The following is an 18,704-nucleotide window of genomic DNA, read 5'->3' as shown; positions in this document are numbered from 1 at the left end:
CTAACAAGAATCCTAAAATTCCATATACAGAAAACCATCTTGTAAACCGTAAATTGTGAATGCACTAGTTCAAAAGAATATTTCAATTTTTTGGTTTTCAGTTAAGAATTGCTGTTTAAATGTTGATATTTGTTGAACATTGTAATACAAATCTCTATTATCATCATTAAGATTAATATAGAGTATAACATTTTTTTAAATAATTTGTGTCCCATTGAAGTTTTGACTACTAACCACATCTTAACAATGGTGTCCATCCACAATTATGATCTGGTATATTAACTTCAGCTCCATCCTGTATCATCCATTCTATCAAATAAGTATTTCCTCCATCCACTGCCCAATGTAATGAAGTAGATCCACCTCTGTCAAAATCATCGTATCTAGCCCCTGCTTCACGTAATATCTTCACAACCTTTAACTGACCAGCATAACTAGCTAACATAAGGCTGAAAATACAAAATGATAAATTAATTAACAATTGAAGAAAGGAGTTATCTCCCTTATCATAGTTGTGTTTCAAATGGCCCAAGACCACAATTAATGACCCCGCTTTTCGTTGTTCACGAATATAGTTCCCCTTAATTATAGTGTATTTTTTCTTTATTTTTTTTCTTTGCCTTTTTCATTCATTTGTTAGTTTTTATGGGGTGGAAATGAAAGAAGAGAGGTGAAATAACTTTTTGTTGAATGTATTTTAACTGATTTTAATATGGAAAGAGTGATTAGGTCAAGTGCAAAAAGGTAATATTTTCTGTTTTCGGAACATCTCTTGACTTGTCCATAGGGGTATGGATGTGTATTGGCTAAATTTGTAAGTTACATCAGAGCAATCTTTCTGAATTTTGGATATGTTTTTGGACTAGTACTATACATTAAACACACAAAAAAATTGACAAAAAGATTAGGTCCAATTTTTTTAATGAGACAAAAAGTTATAAAGAACTAATAGAGAAATTAATTGTGGTCTGTGGCCTAAGAGGTGCATTTCAGCAAATTTTGAATTTATACTTTGACAACTTCTCTGAATGATCTATTGGTATTGATTTGTCAAACTATATGAGAAGAAATGATTTCCACTTTTATTTGATAGAAATTTGTAAAAAAAGTCACTTTTCAGCTAAAATGCCCAAAAAGTAGCTTTTTCACTTTTTTCAACATTTTTGCAAAATCAGCATCCTTATTTTTTCTCTGACAATTTTTTTCTGATATCTATTTGTGTTTGTGGTATTTATTTCATGTGTTTTACTCATTTGTGAACTCTGAACACAAGGAAAAGTGGATAAAAGCATAAAAAGAGTATAAAATGTGCTGTTTTAATAGTCTAGGTCTAGCGGTCCGTACGAAGCAAGTGAAATATGAAGTTCTATGCACTTTAAAATTGTATTTCTTTAAACAGATTGCACTGAATCTATATGAAAAGCACTTATTACAGGTTGTTTAAACTTGTCTGTTTCACAGAATACCTTTATTTTCTTCTGCTGGATGGCTGGTGGTTAAAATATTGGCATTTTAAGACTGAAATTCCATGCAGGTTTTAAACAGTAAATTGAAAAAACTTTGCATCAGACCATACTTTCTACATATACAATTAAAAGCAGCAGTCTTGTTACATCCAGGCTTCAAATTTGATCATATCTCAGCAAGGATTTTTGCAAAAAGAAGCATATTTCCATCTCCAATATCATTTATATGCAATTAAATATGGAAATATAGGGAACGGCCTAAATTGACAACTTGTTATTTTAAGCTTGACATTGCTTAATACCATGTAAAACTCATGTGTTGTGCTTTTTGAAACTTATATTTACATGAAAAGAACATTTATGATATGTTAAATGTTTTGTTTTAACTTAACAACTTCAGAAAATTGTTGTAAGTGGAAAATATTGCATTTCATATAAGGCCTCGCTTCATTTGAAAACCTCTATTTTTTGGCATAGGCACATATAAAATTACTTTTTGTCAAATTTTTATAAGTCTCATACATTAAGTATGCTATCATTTACTTTGAATATATAATATCTTATACATGGAGACATAAAAAAGTGCAATTTGGTGTTTTGGGGAAATTTTTGAAGCCAAAATTTGAAAGTTGAAATTTTTCTATTTCAACGTCTCAATTCAGCAACCAAAGTTGAGGTATAAAAAATGCCACATTTTCTATAATGTATATCATATGGCCTTTAAACTTTGTAAACTGACTTATAATACACTAAGCTTAAATCATGCCAAGTTTTATTGGAATTGGTCAAGTTTTTGGCCCCTAATAGGCCCAAGACCACAATTAATGACCCTGCTTTTCGTTGTTCACGAATATAGTTCCCCTTAATTATAGTGTATTTTTTCTTTATTTTTTTTCTTTGCCTTTTTCATTCATTTGTTAGTTTTTATGGGGTGGAAATGAAAGAAGAGAGGTGAAATAACTTTTTGTTGAATGTATTTTAACTGATTTTAATATGGAAAGAGTGATTAGGTCAAGTGCAAAAAGGTAATATTTTCTGTTTTCGGAACATCTCTTGACTTGTCCATAGGGGTATGGATGTGTATTGGCTAAATTTGTAAGTTACATCAGAGCAATCTTTCTGAATTTTGGATATGTTTTTGGACTAGTACTATACATTAAACACACAAAAAAATTGACAAAAAGATTAGGTCCAATTTTTTTAATGAGACAAAAAGTTATAAAGAACTAATAGAGAAATTAATTGTGGTCTGTGGCCAAATAACATTAGTTTAACTTTGGGCTTTTTATTATCTTTATATATGTATTTAATTTTCCTTCATTATATTCAACGGTATTCCAATTTGTAATACTGAGAAAAATTAAACTAAACTATATGTATGTTATGCTTGAAAATGGTACTTGTGGCCTGTGCAATCATAATTTACAGGAAACCATTTTTTATCAAAGCTAGACATCTTGTCAGTCAAATATAGATACCAAGAAATACTGTTATCATGGTTATTATATTAGATAGCACTTATTGCTTCATGGGTATCTGAGACACTTGACCTTAAGATTTTGTAACAATTGAACAATTGTCATCCCTAGATACAACAATTACACTCTTACTTTTGTGATGTCAAAATTTACAGGGAACGTTTGTTATGTCTCGTTATGGCAGACAATTAGCGATAATTTGTATTTATGTATACATCATTATAGAAATGTTCATTGATTTCATTACCTGTATTTACTTATACTTTATCATTAATTACATAATTTACTAAAAAAGTTATCATTAATAACATTATTTACTTGAGAATGATCATTGATTTCATTGTTTACTTGAGAATGATCATTAATAACATTATTTACTTGAGAATGATTGTTGATTTCATTGTTTACTTAATAATTAAATTCTTTATTGACTTACGCCGTTTTCCCTGCGTCATTTTTAGAATGGACATCAGCACCATTATTTAACAAACATTCTACAACTCTGAAATAGAGAATTATGTAATTATTCCTTATTATTCGGACTGTTGCACCATATGTACATATATATATCTATTGGTGGAAATGTATAGTATAGTGTCAATGATTTACTACTTGATCTACTACTGTAAATTCAGAAATTATTGTGATGTTTTTATTTTTGCGAAAAATGTGACAGGGTTATAATCGCATATAATTATAATTTAAACTCGCATTTTGAAATTTTTTATATGAATTAAACAGGATTGATCACAATATCACAAAAATTCACATCGCATTATAGTCAAAAATGATAAAATCGCAATAATAAATACACACAATAATTTCTGAATTTACAGTATTAATTTATTGATTGATTGAGTGTTAGTGTTTGCCCCAAATCCCCTTAAATGGGATTATTGTAAGACCCTTTTTAATCCATCTGTTGACAATTGTAGTAAATTATACAATAAACATTTGAAAAGGTAACATTTTATTGTAGAAAACATGGTATGCATTGAAATAATTAATGTTTAAATATGATAAAATAAACCATGAAATTTGTAAATAATTTAGCAGTTCAAGGTTGCTTGGTAAATGTTTTTACTGAGTAACACACAGAAAATTTAAAGGGGTTACAAATGTTAGTCATGAACAGACTATGTTGTATTTTGCCTCCCCTTCTACTTACTCAATAAAACCTTTCTGTGATGCCTGCATCAAACCAGTAAAGCCATATTTATCTGGAACATCTATTTTCACATCTCTGCAAAAGGGAACAAACAAAATCTTTTATATAAAATATAAAAACTAAACGACAAGCTGCACAACATAGTAACTTAGTATCATAGGGTTGTCACTTGGCTGGAATCACCTTGGTTATTAACTTTTTAAAATGGTGTATTATTGTCAATCTTCAACAACTGATTATAAATTTGATCATATACTTAGGTATTCTATACTTAGCATTGCAGTACAAAGTGTGGAAATATGATATTTTGAAGAAATTTTACTTGTCTATTTAAAGGGGAAAAAATCTGCAATATTAACTCAACAGAACCAAAAATTATACAATGTAAATGTCTTCCTATGACATGACAATACACATATATATTTATTCAATTCCTAATTCATAGATTCGGCAATTATCCATAAAAAAGTCTGGGAATGGATATTTCAAGCAATTTTCCATTTCCAATGGGCCACTTCTTATGATAAGACACTGTACCAAATAACCAATCAATAAAATAAAGCATTACATGGAAATAACTGAAAACTAGAGAGATAAACAAACTGACAGACAAACTGACTGACTGACACATAGGCCAAAATTAGAGTCCGATTCGTCTTTCCTAGTATGGCTAGTAAAGCTACTAAACGTAAAATAGAATTAACTGAGGACTGATATCATCCACTCCTAAATCAATTTCTCCTAGATATACATTAATGGATGCCCTCAGATGAACATTAAATAAGGTGACCAAAGTTTGACACTTCAGAATAACAAAGCTGTCATTGACCTTTTGTCGGACTTACAAATCTTAGATCTCCCACACAGAGAAAGTTTATACAAATTATTGACCTGACATCTTCTTTTAATGACTAAAAAAGTGTAAAATCAATGTAGAATATTGTCAAAACACATCCATAAATTGATATTAGACATCTCCTTAATACAGGTCTGTGACACGACCAGACATAAACAGTTGACGTTAATAAATTGTAAATAAAACTTGATCTTGGAGTCAAAAGTTTAATAGATAGATAATAATAAATAACTAAATATAATAATTTCTGCTGCGTAAAAATCATGCTTTACAGTTTTCGCCAATAAACATCTTGTAAAATGACATGATAAAATATTCAATATTGTGTACTTTCACACTGTGAACAATTTGAATTATTAAGTTAGATTTAAATGTATTGATACATTTGAGTATGAGTATGTTATTAACACCCACAAATATTTATGATGTTAGCCAATTCAAAATGTTAACTGAAAAGTGATGTAGCATCCATTTATATATTGTAATTCTACCATTAAGCAAGCTAACCAAATTATATATATGATCCATTTCTAATGTCTAACCTACTAGAAATTCAAAGCTTTTCCAACTCACAAATTACTTTGAAATTTGCAGTTTAAACAAAATATCTTTTTAATGTTTAGGTACTTTTAAACTGGACATCGTGTCTATATCAAAATTATGTTTGTCATACAAAAACCCTTTCTCCTACTATGTCAAAACATACCATCAAAATATTTTCTTACAAACAATTCTTGCCTATAACAAAACTTAGATAATACTGTATTAACTATTGTTAAGAAGCTCAACCAATGTAAAAACACAAAAACTGTTGAAACATTAACTTTAACCAATGTAGTACTTACCTCCCTTGGTAAAATCTAATTTCAAATTTCAAAATTTTATACATTTTTATTAGAAATTGGAGATTCTTTCACTATTGTTTTGAAATGACTTTGATATTTTACTGTTTGACAAATCTGTACGATAAGAAACACAACTCATTTTACACATCTTATCAGCAAAATCCTTTGCTAAGTGAGTTTATTGTCTTAAAAAGTGAAATTTTACCCATAATACCATGTATTATAAAATACAAAGTTCCAATAAGCTGTTGATGACAGAAAGTGCAACCTACAACTGGCTTTCTAGCAAAACAGATGTAATGCCACTCAAACCAATGAAGATGCTAGCATGCAAAGAAATCTGGAGTAAATGTACTTCAATGAAGGATTCATGACATTCTTTTAATGATATCTCAATTTTGATGCTACCAAATTTTCTTATTATTAATTGTTTTTCACATTCACTCTTGCTCTGTGCAAATTGTTTGTGAACATTATAGTTTGGTAAAATCCTGTTAACATTTTGTGGTAATCTTTTTAGAGACCAATGATATCTGTAGTAAGTAATCCACAAGCAGGAAAGTGTATTGAAGTACAGTAAGATGAGAATTGCAAGTTATAGTGATAAAAGATAGATTTTTACTAAATATTTACTTTCTCCCTGATCTGTAAATCAAAAATTGCAATAACCAATGAAAACCTAATGCCTATTTTAGAATGCATATCAATACTTTGTCTGAATATTGAAATACTGGAATAATTGGAATAAATTGAAACAAAGGAGTATCTTGTTCTTGATACCATAAGGTGTTAGACAAAACATACTCCATTTAAAAACAAATTGTTGCAATTAATTTTGCTTTTGTTTTCAAAATCTTATTTAAAAGAATTACTGTGCACTCAAATGAAAACTATGGTACTGGTTTAACCAGCTTTTGTTTTTAAATTTTGATTCATTATTGTAACAAATAATTGTACTGAAATGGTGTTCTTCAATATTGTAAAGTGTTCTTGTCTTCAGAATCTGAAGTTCAGATATTTATAAGGGGTATTAAGTCCATCTAATTTATAAAATCAGATTATGTTTTCCCTCCAAAGTTATACTAATTGAAAGAACACATTCTGAAGTATTGTTTTGTCTTTTATATGTTCTATTTGAATGAAACCCACAGAAATCTTACCCTGTGTCTAAAATCTTTTCTATTTCCTCCACATCCTTTCTCATAATAGCTCTATGTAAATGTTCACCTGTCAGTGGCTCCTCTGAAAAACAAACAATAACAGTTAGAAGATAAAGTACCATAATTGTTATAAATTGTAAGGAGACAAATAAGTCATCTCAAAATATGTCTCCTCTTAACAAAATGGTTATGTTGTGTAGTACTATGATTGTCTGTGAGATGTCTTATTTTCCTATAAAACTGTTTCAAACTTGCTTTATAATGTGGTTTCCTATTGAGAGTAGCATATAATGTACTTTCACTACATACTCATCTTATAGTTTTAAATTTCTTGTCACATGTTATTAGGTTGGTTGCACTAGCTTTCATTGATAATTTAACATATACTGACCTTTTTCCATTTTTTTATAAATTGACATGTCAAAATCCTCTTGCTAAAATTGTAATAGTACTGTGAATGAGAACTTAAATAAGGAAAAGTGAAAATGATTTTTAAAACCTTAGATGATAAAACATGTTTTCTTAAATTTAACAAATTATAAGCTATAATAATTAACTTTGAATGTTTTAAAAAATATTAGGGAAACCGAGCTAACGACCTAATGTTTTAAAAAATATTAGGGAAAACGAGCTATTCAGATATAGACATAAAAAGACACTACATAAAAACATTTGATCTATTATTAGCTCATAATCTGAACAAATGCTGTCCAAACAAGTCTAAAGCTAGGAATAAACACATCAGAATTAACAGGATTAACTAATTACATTAATGGTAACTGCCTTAAACTGGTACTATTCTACAAATTCAACAAATAACATTGAACAATTACCTAACATTGCTCAACTTATTTTAAGATCATTCTTTTAATAAAAGGTTTTGGACCAAATAAAATCATAAATTACAAAATCTTATCAATTTTGTATCTACTTTAATTAAAGCACTGTAAGACTTTTATTGAAACTTAATTTAAAATAAGTGCTTAAGTCCTTTGATATTATGACAAAAGATTTAAAAATTTTAATTTCAGTATTTTGTAAAGCCGAGGATAATAAGTGGCCATGACAGTATGTTATGTAAACTAAAGGTGATTTTAGTAATATTTCCTAATATAAGTCTATAAACAGAACTTAGTACTTCCTGAAATAGGAGATTTGTCGGAGCCAATTTACATGATTTCATTAAATTAAGTTAGATTTTAATTGGGATTATCTTTTATTTTGTAAGTTGTTTCATACCAAACAACATCCTCTTTGATGGATGATGCATTCTAATATTACCTATCTTGTATTTCATCAGATGAGGACTTTATTGGAGTTTTAATACTGGTAAAATTTATAAACTTTGTTAATGTCTTCAACTGAAATATCTTTGTTTTAATTATAATACCAATGATACCAAAAATATACAAAAGTGAAGAACGTCTTAGATGGGAACAATTTGACAAAGATATTTCAAAATTAAATTTAATCCTTAATAAGCTCAACATGTCCTTCAGAGCTTTTTGTGTTATTGGTTCGCTGTCTCATTGGTGTATTATATAAACCTATTTCCTTTCATATAATAAAGTGCTTGACATATATGATATAGACACTTGTGTTTTGTTGAAAACCATAGTTTTGTTTTGGTTATTTAGTGTCATTGGCTTGCTGTATCATTGACATTTTAATAACACACACTGCGTTATATTCCTAATGTATGCAAAAGGTTCTTTGTTTTTAATGAAACAAGAATGTGTCCATAGTACATGGATGCCCAACTCACACTATCATTTTCAGTGGCCAGTGAAATTAGGGTCAAACCTCTAATTTGGCATTAAAATTAGAAAGGCCATATCATAGGAAGCATTGTGTACTAATTTTGATTGTACTTCCAACTTCACAAAAAACTTTAACTTGGAGCAGGACAGAAAGACAAACAAAAGAACAAACAGACCAGCAAACATAATGCCCCTAAGTCAGGGGCATAATAATATGAGTTTTTCTATACTATGAATATTACCAGTAAATATAGTACTTGTGAACATAATCTTAACACATGTTACAATTGGTACAATCATGTCATACTTTTTTGCACTTTATCGACTGAAAACCTCCGACTGATTGAGATTCATGAAACTGTAAGAGTGATCCCAGCAGATTTTCCATGGTGTTATATGATGGGGCAGCAAATAGAGGAAAAGAGCCCCTATACATGCATTAACACAATCAGATATTTCATTCATACAAGTTTATGCTAAATTCTAACATGACGTCCTTCAAACGCTTTGAGTACACACCCGTGGTAAAATATGAATATATTGCATTGGCTGTTCCGATCGTACTCCCACGTCATATGTTTTTTTATGAATGAAGTACCCGACGTCATAAAATGATGACGTTATAATTTTAGCATTTTACGGGAAAATACACGCTTCTGATAACGAAAATCATCACAACAAGGTAACGTCAACAAACGATGCTAAAATGTGGTATACGCCCATTTTTTTATACACAGAAGACATATAAGTTAATTATCATTTAAATTCATCCAAATCTATCTAAATAAGTTTTGTGAATAGTTTGAGCATGTCACTTTTTCTGTTTGCTCCGTTCTTTTATGCCAATCTAAAAGTGAGTTAATTTGTGAGAACGGCAAATAATGGCCTCCAACTAGAGCGCTTCGATCCAAAACAATTGCCGTATTTGTCCTATTAGAATCGAAATAATTCATGGGGGCTTGAATATATCTAGATTTTACCACGGGTTGTCCCTTTATGCCGATATTTTACCCCTCGCTATCGCTCAGGGTAAAATATTTGTCATAAAGGGCCAACCCGTGGTAAAATAACGATATATTCAAGCCCCCATGAATTATTTCTTAAGTAACCAGAGGAAAAGTGCCCCATGCATTAACACAATCAGATGTATCATTCATACATGTTCATACTAAAGTAACCAAGATATATAAGTAAATTTAATTACTTTCTTCTTCATTATATCCCAGTATTTATGGTAATCCTTGATATCAAAATTGACATATAAAGGATCATTATAATATATCTCACCAAGTACGAGACCTGATGTCCTATATTAAGGACAACTTTATATGGCACTTCATGTTCTATAAACAGGTATAACCTATCACCTGTTTACTTGTCAACAATCAACATAGAGAGAAGGGCCTATCACTGAGATATAAAAGGACTTTTAGAACCAAATTAATTGTCAATTCTACCCAAGACAACAACCATTAAAACCTGCTTTGATATACTAAATATCCTTGCTTATTACCGTATCTGTGTACTATTTGTATTAAATGAATGTTAGAAACTTCCAATGTAAACAAACACATTGAAATCTAATTTAAATGGTCATATAATTTTCATTTTAAGAGTGTTGTTAAGGTTAGAGGGATCATTAAGTTCTCATATACCTGACGTTTCATTGGCATGGTGCAAAGGAAAACAGATAGGAAAAATACCTTGAATAAAAGTAGGGAAATTAGTATCAGAAAAATTTTGTAGATTTATCTTCAAGTTGATTTTTCTTTTGCATACCTAGTGTCATTATCTGGCTTTTAAGCAGGTAAACAACAGGTAAAGTGACATTCCAAACCTGATTAATTTGTGTCTGATAATAACATTATTATAACACCCGCTTGTGAAGAATACCATAATCATCATATCAAATTACATGAAAATCAATGAAGAAAACAGATTGAATAGAAGCTGATTATTTCCTTGGAACATAAATGGCCATTCACATAAAGTTCTATCAATTTTGTATAATTGTTTTTACAATTAGTTGATAGATGCATTTGTATTGTAGCTGTAATTAACTGACTTTTCTTGAGCATTTGTTTTTGATTTTGATCGGTATGATTTTCTGATAGTCACACTGCCATCCTATTTAAAGTCATAACATTCAGCTGGACCATAAAAAATATTTGATTTTACAATTAAGCTCATTTTCCAAGGCTGTTCTATATAAAACTTTCAGATATTTCAGTGCAATTTACAAAGGTTGTTAAAATATTGCCATTCTCGTTACAAGAACATCAACTTCAAGATAAACGTAGATGCCTGAATAAAACAAGACAACAATGTTACATTTAAGTTTTTACTTCCTACATTTGTTCCCTGACCAAAAGAAATCTCCAACCATGACTTCAAACTGTTACAACAAATGCTTTCTAATCAACAAAGCTAGATTCACATAAAAAAAAAAGGTTTAAGGACAGTGTCATGACTTGGTTGACCATTGTGTTACAGTTGACCAGTTGGTGAAGCCACAAGCCTGTCTTTCTCTCCTCCATTGTTAGATCACTGATGTAATGAGAAACACAACAGAGATCAATAGTGAAGCAGGAGCAGTGCACCCTTCTTGTGTACCTGAGATTTGAAGGAGCAGTGCACCCTTCCTGTGTATCTGAGATTTCCTCTCGTTTTTGGTGTGTTTAATTTTGTTTTATCTTTTACTGTGAACTGTTTTGTTGAATTTTGTAAGTAGTATTTTTGTTTGATTTTCTGTTTACTTATGGTTTTGGATTGCCCTCCTGTTATTTTCTCCCCCTTTTTTGTAATTTACTCTCTAACTACATGCAAAGTTTTAATCTGCTTTTAAATACATGTACATTAGTCATGTAAAACATCAGAGGTTCTTGAAATAGTATATCAATGTTTGAACAAATGTTTGATAAAACACAAGATTGTATCATGATCTACAAAATCTTTAAGTCTAATGAATCCTGAGTCATGTTAACTAATGCCACATAAAAGTTTGTGACAATAAAATTAGTGATTAACAATGCCAAATCTTACTTGTGGTTGATACATTTACATGAGCACTCCATTCACTGTTTCCATAGTTATTCATAAATCGTATTCTATAATGGTATTCTGTTTGATGGTCCAGTCCTGTAACTGTATGTCGCTTACCATAACCTCTGGAAATATAAAATAATAAAGTCTAGTTTTATTTACATTGGTACGTACATGTAATGAGAATTTCCCTATCAGAACCTCTGTAAATATAGATATGGTTCTAAGTTGTCAAAACTACACAAAATGGCCCCTCTTGCAAAAGATCTTGAAAATATGCAGAATAATTGAATGCTATTTGGTTGAGGCAAGGCAAACAGTATGGAAACATTTAACTGCAAATTCAGCAATTTTTCCATTTATAAAGGGGCATAACTCAATTAAAAGTGAGCTACCAAAATTTGAGCTTAATTTGTGTTTGGTGGTCATAAGCATTGTGTTTTAAGTTTTGTAACATTTGGTTGAGGCTAATCTAAGTTAGAGAACAGAAAATAATTTGGGGACATGTAGCCAAAAAAAGCCTGAATGTTCCTGTTTCAATTGCTGATAACTCGTCAAAATTCATACTAAAAATACAATAACAAGGACCTATTTGCATGTGAGTAGTGTGATGGGCGCAAACAAGTATGTCACCTAGCAGCTTGAGCAAAACCAAATTTTGTGATCAGGGAGTAAAAAAAACCCAAACATCTCCGATTGAAAGTTTTTGCAATTTTATTTTACATGAAAATAATCCGGCTATTGGTAACTCTTAAATTAGAAATTGACAGTCATGAAATTGTTTAGATGTGATACTTAATTCACTGCATGTATGAACTATATAACGATAGAAATAGAAACACTGATCTCCTGAAGTTACATAATAGATTTAATACTTAATGCACTTTAAAAATAAATTACATCTCTCATCTTCCATTAAAACTTGCATTTAACCTTGGTATCAGTCAAGCTGCATTATTCTTTTAATTGAATGTTTTTAAGTATGAAATTGATCAATATGCCTTCATTGACTCTGCACCTAAAACATCACCTGCTAATGATGTTTCCAAGTTTGAAGACAATGAAAAGGAAATTTCACAAAATAACAAGATCTCTGTGTGGGGTATACGATCCTTATGATTTCTTATAAAAGATCAGTCTATCAAATAAAGGCTCAAATGTTGCATATATCCAATCAATAATGTACAATGTGGATCTGCTGAACATTACAATAAATACTTACAATGGAATTGGTCGCGTCAGAATGATTTGGTAAAATAAAAACTTAATGTTCCGTAGATCATAAAATAAAACGTGATACTCGTCAAATTTTACAATCATGAATAGATAATTAAATATGAATTATTAATTAATATGGTTTAAATATCTCTTTTTTGTGTTTAGTACAACTATGTTATATGTATGCAATCTAAATCAGAGTCCAAATGGGATTTGAAAGTAATATTCAAAAAAAAAATATCTCTTTAAACAGAATTATTTAAACCAAAGTTTATGTCTGATTGAACAACAAAATGTATGATTTAGGAAATATCAGCACATCAACAAACTTAAAAGTAGTTGGTGTCAACATTCGGTGTCAACTTTTTAAAGTCAAACATTTTCTTTTTTTTTGAATAATGTAAAAGAAGGTGAAAGATTTTCTAAACAAAATTTGACCCCCTAAAGCTCTAATTTCAATATAAAATGTTTGAGGATCCATCTATCCCTGAATTAACAGAATGAATATAACTAAAATTGAGAATGGAAATGGGGAATGTGTCAAAGAGACAACAACCCGACCAAATAAAAAAAAAACAGCAGAAGGTCACCAACAGGTCTTCAATGTAGCGAGAAATTCCCGCACCCGGAGATGGAGTTGGATAGGTCACATCCTGAGGATGGACCCTTGGAATGATTGTAGAATCGCCTTGACATGGACACCACCAGGAAAGAGAAATGTAGGAAGACCAAAAGAAACTTGGAGACGAATGGTAGATAAGGAAAGAACAGAATTTGGATGGAGAACATGGGGAGAAGCACAACTGGTTTTTTTCTACCATTGTTGGTGGTCAAACTTTCAATACACCAGCTGCTAATTCAGTCTCCATTATAAAACTATCATGCTAAATTCCAAGCACTAGTTTACACGAACTATACTTATTTTTATTCAATTCCGTGTGAAACAATGAGTCATTAATAGTATGAATTAAACCTAGAATAAATACAATTAAAAGTAAAAGTACTCTTTTACTAAAATAACCATAAGTAAATATGTCATGACAATAGGTAATTGGAAGAAATAATAAAACCCATTGTACTTTGTACTTTTCCCATAAACTTTCAATAAATATCACCTTAAGCTGACTCTTGGTCAAAAGTACAAATACATATTTATAAAAAGAGAATGTGGCTAGTCAAATATTGGTCAAATATGAGAAAGTTTATAACCATATGGCATGTCCATTCATTTTCACATAATTTTATAGTGATTAAATATTAAAGAAGCAAGTAAAAACCAATTAAACAATCTTAAGATCTACTTTATTTATCTTTGGTACAGAAAGTTGATAAGGAATCAATTTACATTATTTCCTTTTCAATTAATTACACTATATATTGGTTGAACTGATTGGTATCATGTTAATTTAATCAAGTATAAATCTCATTGTAACAATACATCAATAGTCAATAGCAACATGTAATGTTAAATAATCACTCTTATAAACCAATTAATCTAAGTCTAAAAAAATAAAAAGGACTTTTGTGAAACAATGATGATTAAAATTTTACCCACTCAGCAATGTAAGAAGCTGTAAGCATTTATTCTGCACTTGTCAATGTGGAGAGTCTAAACTAGAAAATGGAAAACTTTAAACATATGTACATAACTAGATGTGTCGTAACGGCAGGAATGGATCGTCTCAAAAAGTTGAAAAATCTGCAATTTCAGCCCCACACATGGACACACACATGCATGGATTTATTTATAATATAGAGCCTGACTTTTTTGTATAGTTTCTATATAATTAGCTCTCAAGACAATACTAGTTTGATGAAAAACTTCCATGGTCAATGAGTAGTTAAATTTAATACTATCATAATCAGCAAACAGAAATTGGATGTACTGCAGATAACTATTAATGTTGAATTGAATTGACATAAAAATCAGCATAGCAGAATCAAACATTAACTTGATCTGTAACTCACCATGGTAGATTCGCATATAAAATATCACTGCAAAATCTGAACTGTATTGAAAGAAGTCCATAAAATTGTGTTTATCAACAGTTTTCAAAGTCCAAAACCTGTATGTTCAGGCAGCAAAAAATTAGCAGAGCTGAATGAAACTTAAACTTTATCTGTAACTCATCATGGTTAAATTACATACCAAAAATCAGCCCAATATCTAATGGTGTTCAAAAAAGTCTGTGTATCAGTCTTGTTCAACCATTTATCAAAGACCAAAGCTTGTAATTTCGGCAAACATCACAAAGCAGAAACAGACTTGATCTGTAACTCATCATGGTTAACTCACATACTAAAAATCAGCCAAATAACTGAAGGTGTTTAGAAAAAAAATGTAGCTGAGGGACCATAAATAGCTATTAAGAATTAATATCCTAAAACACATTCATATTTTAACTTCAACATTATTTTTCAGTACAAACAATACTACATATATACTTATTGATAGGATTACAGGAAATATATCTTAATTTATGTTACTGTCATGCCAAGAAAGTTAGGATATTGTTCTCCCCCTCATTTTTTATTTTGATTCCATTTAACCAAATAGACCAACCACTCGGTACTTTTCAGAAAAAAACCATAAAATACTGAAGATAAATGTTGATATTTTGTTTATACAAAGTATTTACAATCTTCTTTTGTATGTAATATTATTTCACTGCTTCATGGGACATGTTCCAAAGCTTAAAATATGCTTTTTTTCTCTATATATCTAGACCATATCAATATTTAAACAGGATTATCTTACGTGTCTGAAAGATAATTCCTTAATACTATACATGCAAAATAGGAATTAGCATATACTTTATGCTTCATTGAGGCATGTTATTAATTTAGAAAATAGACTGTTTTTCTGCAATCCTGCTCTGGTTAACCAATAGATTTCAAATAATAAAAATCTGCATCATTAATTTGCTAAGAAAAGATCATCTTCCAAAACAGTTTTATTTATGATTGCATTTGTATTGGATATCCATTCAACTGTTTTCAGAAACTGAAAGTCGAAATCATAATCTCAAGTCAAGTGTGCGGATTAAAAAAGTATTGAAACTTTTATAAGTACATGCATGTATTGGAAATTACCTTTTACTTAAAATTTATTACTCTATTAAACTAAAAAAGATTTAATCATAGATAGATCTGTCATTCAACAAACTGTGAAAAGTATGCATAATATTTTACTTATTGACTTTTGCAGGGGCTTGCAGACCCACAGGAAGCTGTAAAACTGTGTTGAACCTATATCTCAAACTTAAAAAATGATTTTTAATGTGAGATTCATATACTATATATACCTTGTTCCAACATGAAATTCAACTATTAGGTGTGGAAGAATGTTAACATCAAATTAAAAAGAAACACTTTAAAAATATTTGTTGACACAGAGATATGTCTCGCGGCTCTCACCTGAATGAACTTTTGATAATATGATGCAAATATTGAAAACAAAATGAAATAAAATTGAGGATGGAAATGGGGATTGTGCCAAAGAGACAACAACCCCGACCATAGAGCAGACAACAGCAGAAGGTCACAAACAAGTCTTCAATGCAACGAGAAATTCCCGCACCCAGAGGTGTCCTTCAGTTTAACATGTATAAACTATAAAAACTTAGTTTCTGAGTGAAGTCCCAAACAAAGTAGTACTGGTTAAAGATAACTTTATATTGGAAAGAAACATGGAGGCTGCTTCACTAAAAAAACTTATAACTAAGATTGATTGTAAGTACATATACTGATTTTTTCATGATTTACAATCAATCTTAGTTGTAAAAAGGCTTATAACTGTATAAATAGGTATTGTAATATAACAACATTTCCCAATTAAAATTATATATTTGGTATCTATATCTATTCTCATTGCATGCATTTATTATTGCATTTGCAAATAAATTATTTTAAGGCAATGCTGCACACAAATAATGCTGTAAATATTCAAGTTGTGCCTCTTTATTTTTGCGACACCAATCAAGTTGCAATTTTCTCAACAGAAACAAAATATAAATGGACAAAAAGAAGCACACGGGTAACACACTATTACCCAATGACAGATGAAACAAAAAATCAAATGTAAGGTTACTATTTTTCCGTATAAAAGGTTATTGCTTTCAATTGCTACTCATTTGAACTGAAGTTATATAATTCACAACAAGCATATATATACAATAGACCAGGATAAGTTACTATTACTCAATGAAAAAGTGGAGATCCAAATATTAAACATGTCATTAGCAGTTGTACACGTAGAATTGAATTTTCTGTAATAACTATGTTATTATGTAAACCTTACACTTATTTTATCTAAAGGGAAAGGATTAGGGTTTGACACATGCAAAATTAGGGTAATTCATTGAGCAATCTCCTATGACCTTATAACCGTCTCTTACTCCTCTACTGTTGTTCAAATACTTATACCTATATGTTTGATATTCGTCCTTAGATCTTTGTATTAAAATTCATTATGTTTAAGTAGTGGTTTACTATTCAGATCAAGGCTATTGATTATTATTGACAGAATAAAAATATGTATAAACTTAAATTGCGTATCAAAAAGAGCTGTCAAAAGGGTTATAACAATAGTATACAAACAGTCGATTTTTGATGACGCAGTTTCATAGGAATTGCCAACAACGATAATAAACAGCCTATAGAACTATTGAATTATTTTTTTTAAAGTGTGATAAAAGCAGAACTTTCAAATAGCAAAGATCACTATAAAATCATATATATATAACAAAAATATTGAAAATGACCTAATTTTTTTTGCTAACAACAATGATTCCAAAGCTACTTGAAAGTTCCACCAGAAAATATTTAATTGAGACCATGATAAATCACTTTCTAGAGTCTTATTCTATTCAAATGTTCCACTTGAAAGACAAAGTAAAAGTTACTAAGACTAAAAATAACTACACTCCAATGAACCTAATATTGAACACATGGTATATATAATTAATGTATTAATGCATATTATTGACTAATTAATGTTCCTTTAAGATTTTAAAAATGAGATATTACTTTTTGCTGTTTCATAAAAACCAAATTTCAATATTCTTATCATAAAAGGCAGAAACACTTCAAATGGTTATTTTAGGATTTTAGAATAATATTATTCCTAAACAGAGACAATCGGAATGGCAAAATGAATGGATTGTTTGGTTTTTTTTTTTATAGATCTAATATAAATATATTGAAAATAATTTTCAAAGTGTTCATCTAACATGTCTAAGGCAATTTTTACATTTTTTTTTACCAATTTGCAGTTTGAGTCGTTTTTGACATATTAGTAGATCTTACATAGCAAATTAAAATAATTCACTTTCAATTTTCTAGATTATAAAGTAGGATCCATTTTTATTCATGATACCAATTTTTCATGAATTTCATGGCTAAAGGTAAACCAGGAATTTAAATGTTTAACAAAATACAAATTGTTAAGAGAGATTCATATCTCTTGCACTGCAAGATACCCTTGTAGATTTAGAAAAAGAGAAGCTAATGTCGCTAAGGTGGCAGGTACCAGTTCTTAGCCTCTGTGCCATTGTCCCACGCAGAAAATAAGTATTAAAAAACTTTGGCTATCTTTGTCACTTCAGTGAGCAGTGATAAATAAAAAGATCTAAAATTCTAAGTTTGCATTACACAGTGATACCTTTCCTGATTACATTGATATGCAACTTTCATGGTTTTATCCTTGTTTG

At 29.8% G+C, this 18,704-nt stretch overlaps 1 protein-coding gene across 4 annotated transcripts in view; it reads right to left on the bottom strand.

Moving 5' to 3' along the window:
• LOC134714660 (fibronectin type 3 and ankyrin repeat domains 1 protein-like) overlaps positions 1-18,704 on the bottom strand; it is a 52,355-nt gene that overhangs the window by 5,322 nt on the left and 28,329 nt on the right. For 2 of the 4 annotated variants that reach the window (XM_063576101.1, XM_063576098.1), the window contains exons 3-8: positions 11,776-11,900; positions 6,974-7,055; positions 5,814-5,828; positions 4,113-4,187; positions 3,381-3,446; positions 235-449 (exon numbers count right to left, since the gene is read on the bottom strand). In XM_063576101.1, coding sequence (XP_063432171.1) covers positions 235-449; positions 3,381-3,446; positions 4,113-4,187; positions 5,814-5,828; positions 6,974-7,055; positions 11,776-11,900 — 578 coding nt within the window. Of the gene's footprint in view, positions 1-234; positions 450-3,380; positions 3,447-4,112; positions 4,188-5,813; positions 5,829-6,446; positions 6,459-6,973; positions 7,056-11,775; positions 11,901-18,704 lie in introns of all 4 variants that reach the window. The other 2 variants (XM_063576099.1, XM_063576100.1) reach the window with 2 other exon arrangements.

Source organism: Mytilus trossulus, chromosome 4, assembly GCF_036588685.1.
Source record: "Mytilus trossulus isolate FHL-02 chromosome 4, PNRI_Mtr1.1.1.hap1, whole genome shotgun sequence".
NCBI classification, from domain to species: domain Eukaryota; kingdom Metazoa; phylum Mollusca; class Bivalvia; order Mytilida; family Mytilidae; genus Mytilus; species Mytilus trossulus.
The sequence above is the reverse complement of the archived record's forward strand: the minus strand, read 5'-3'. Positions and strand labels throughout refer to the sequence as shown.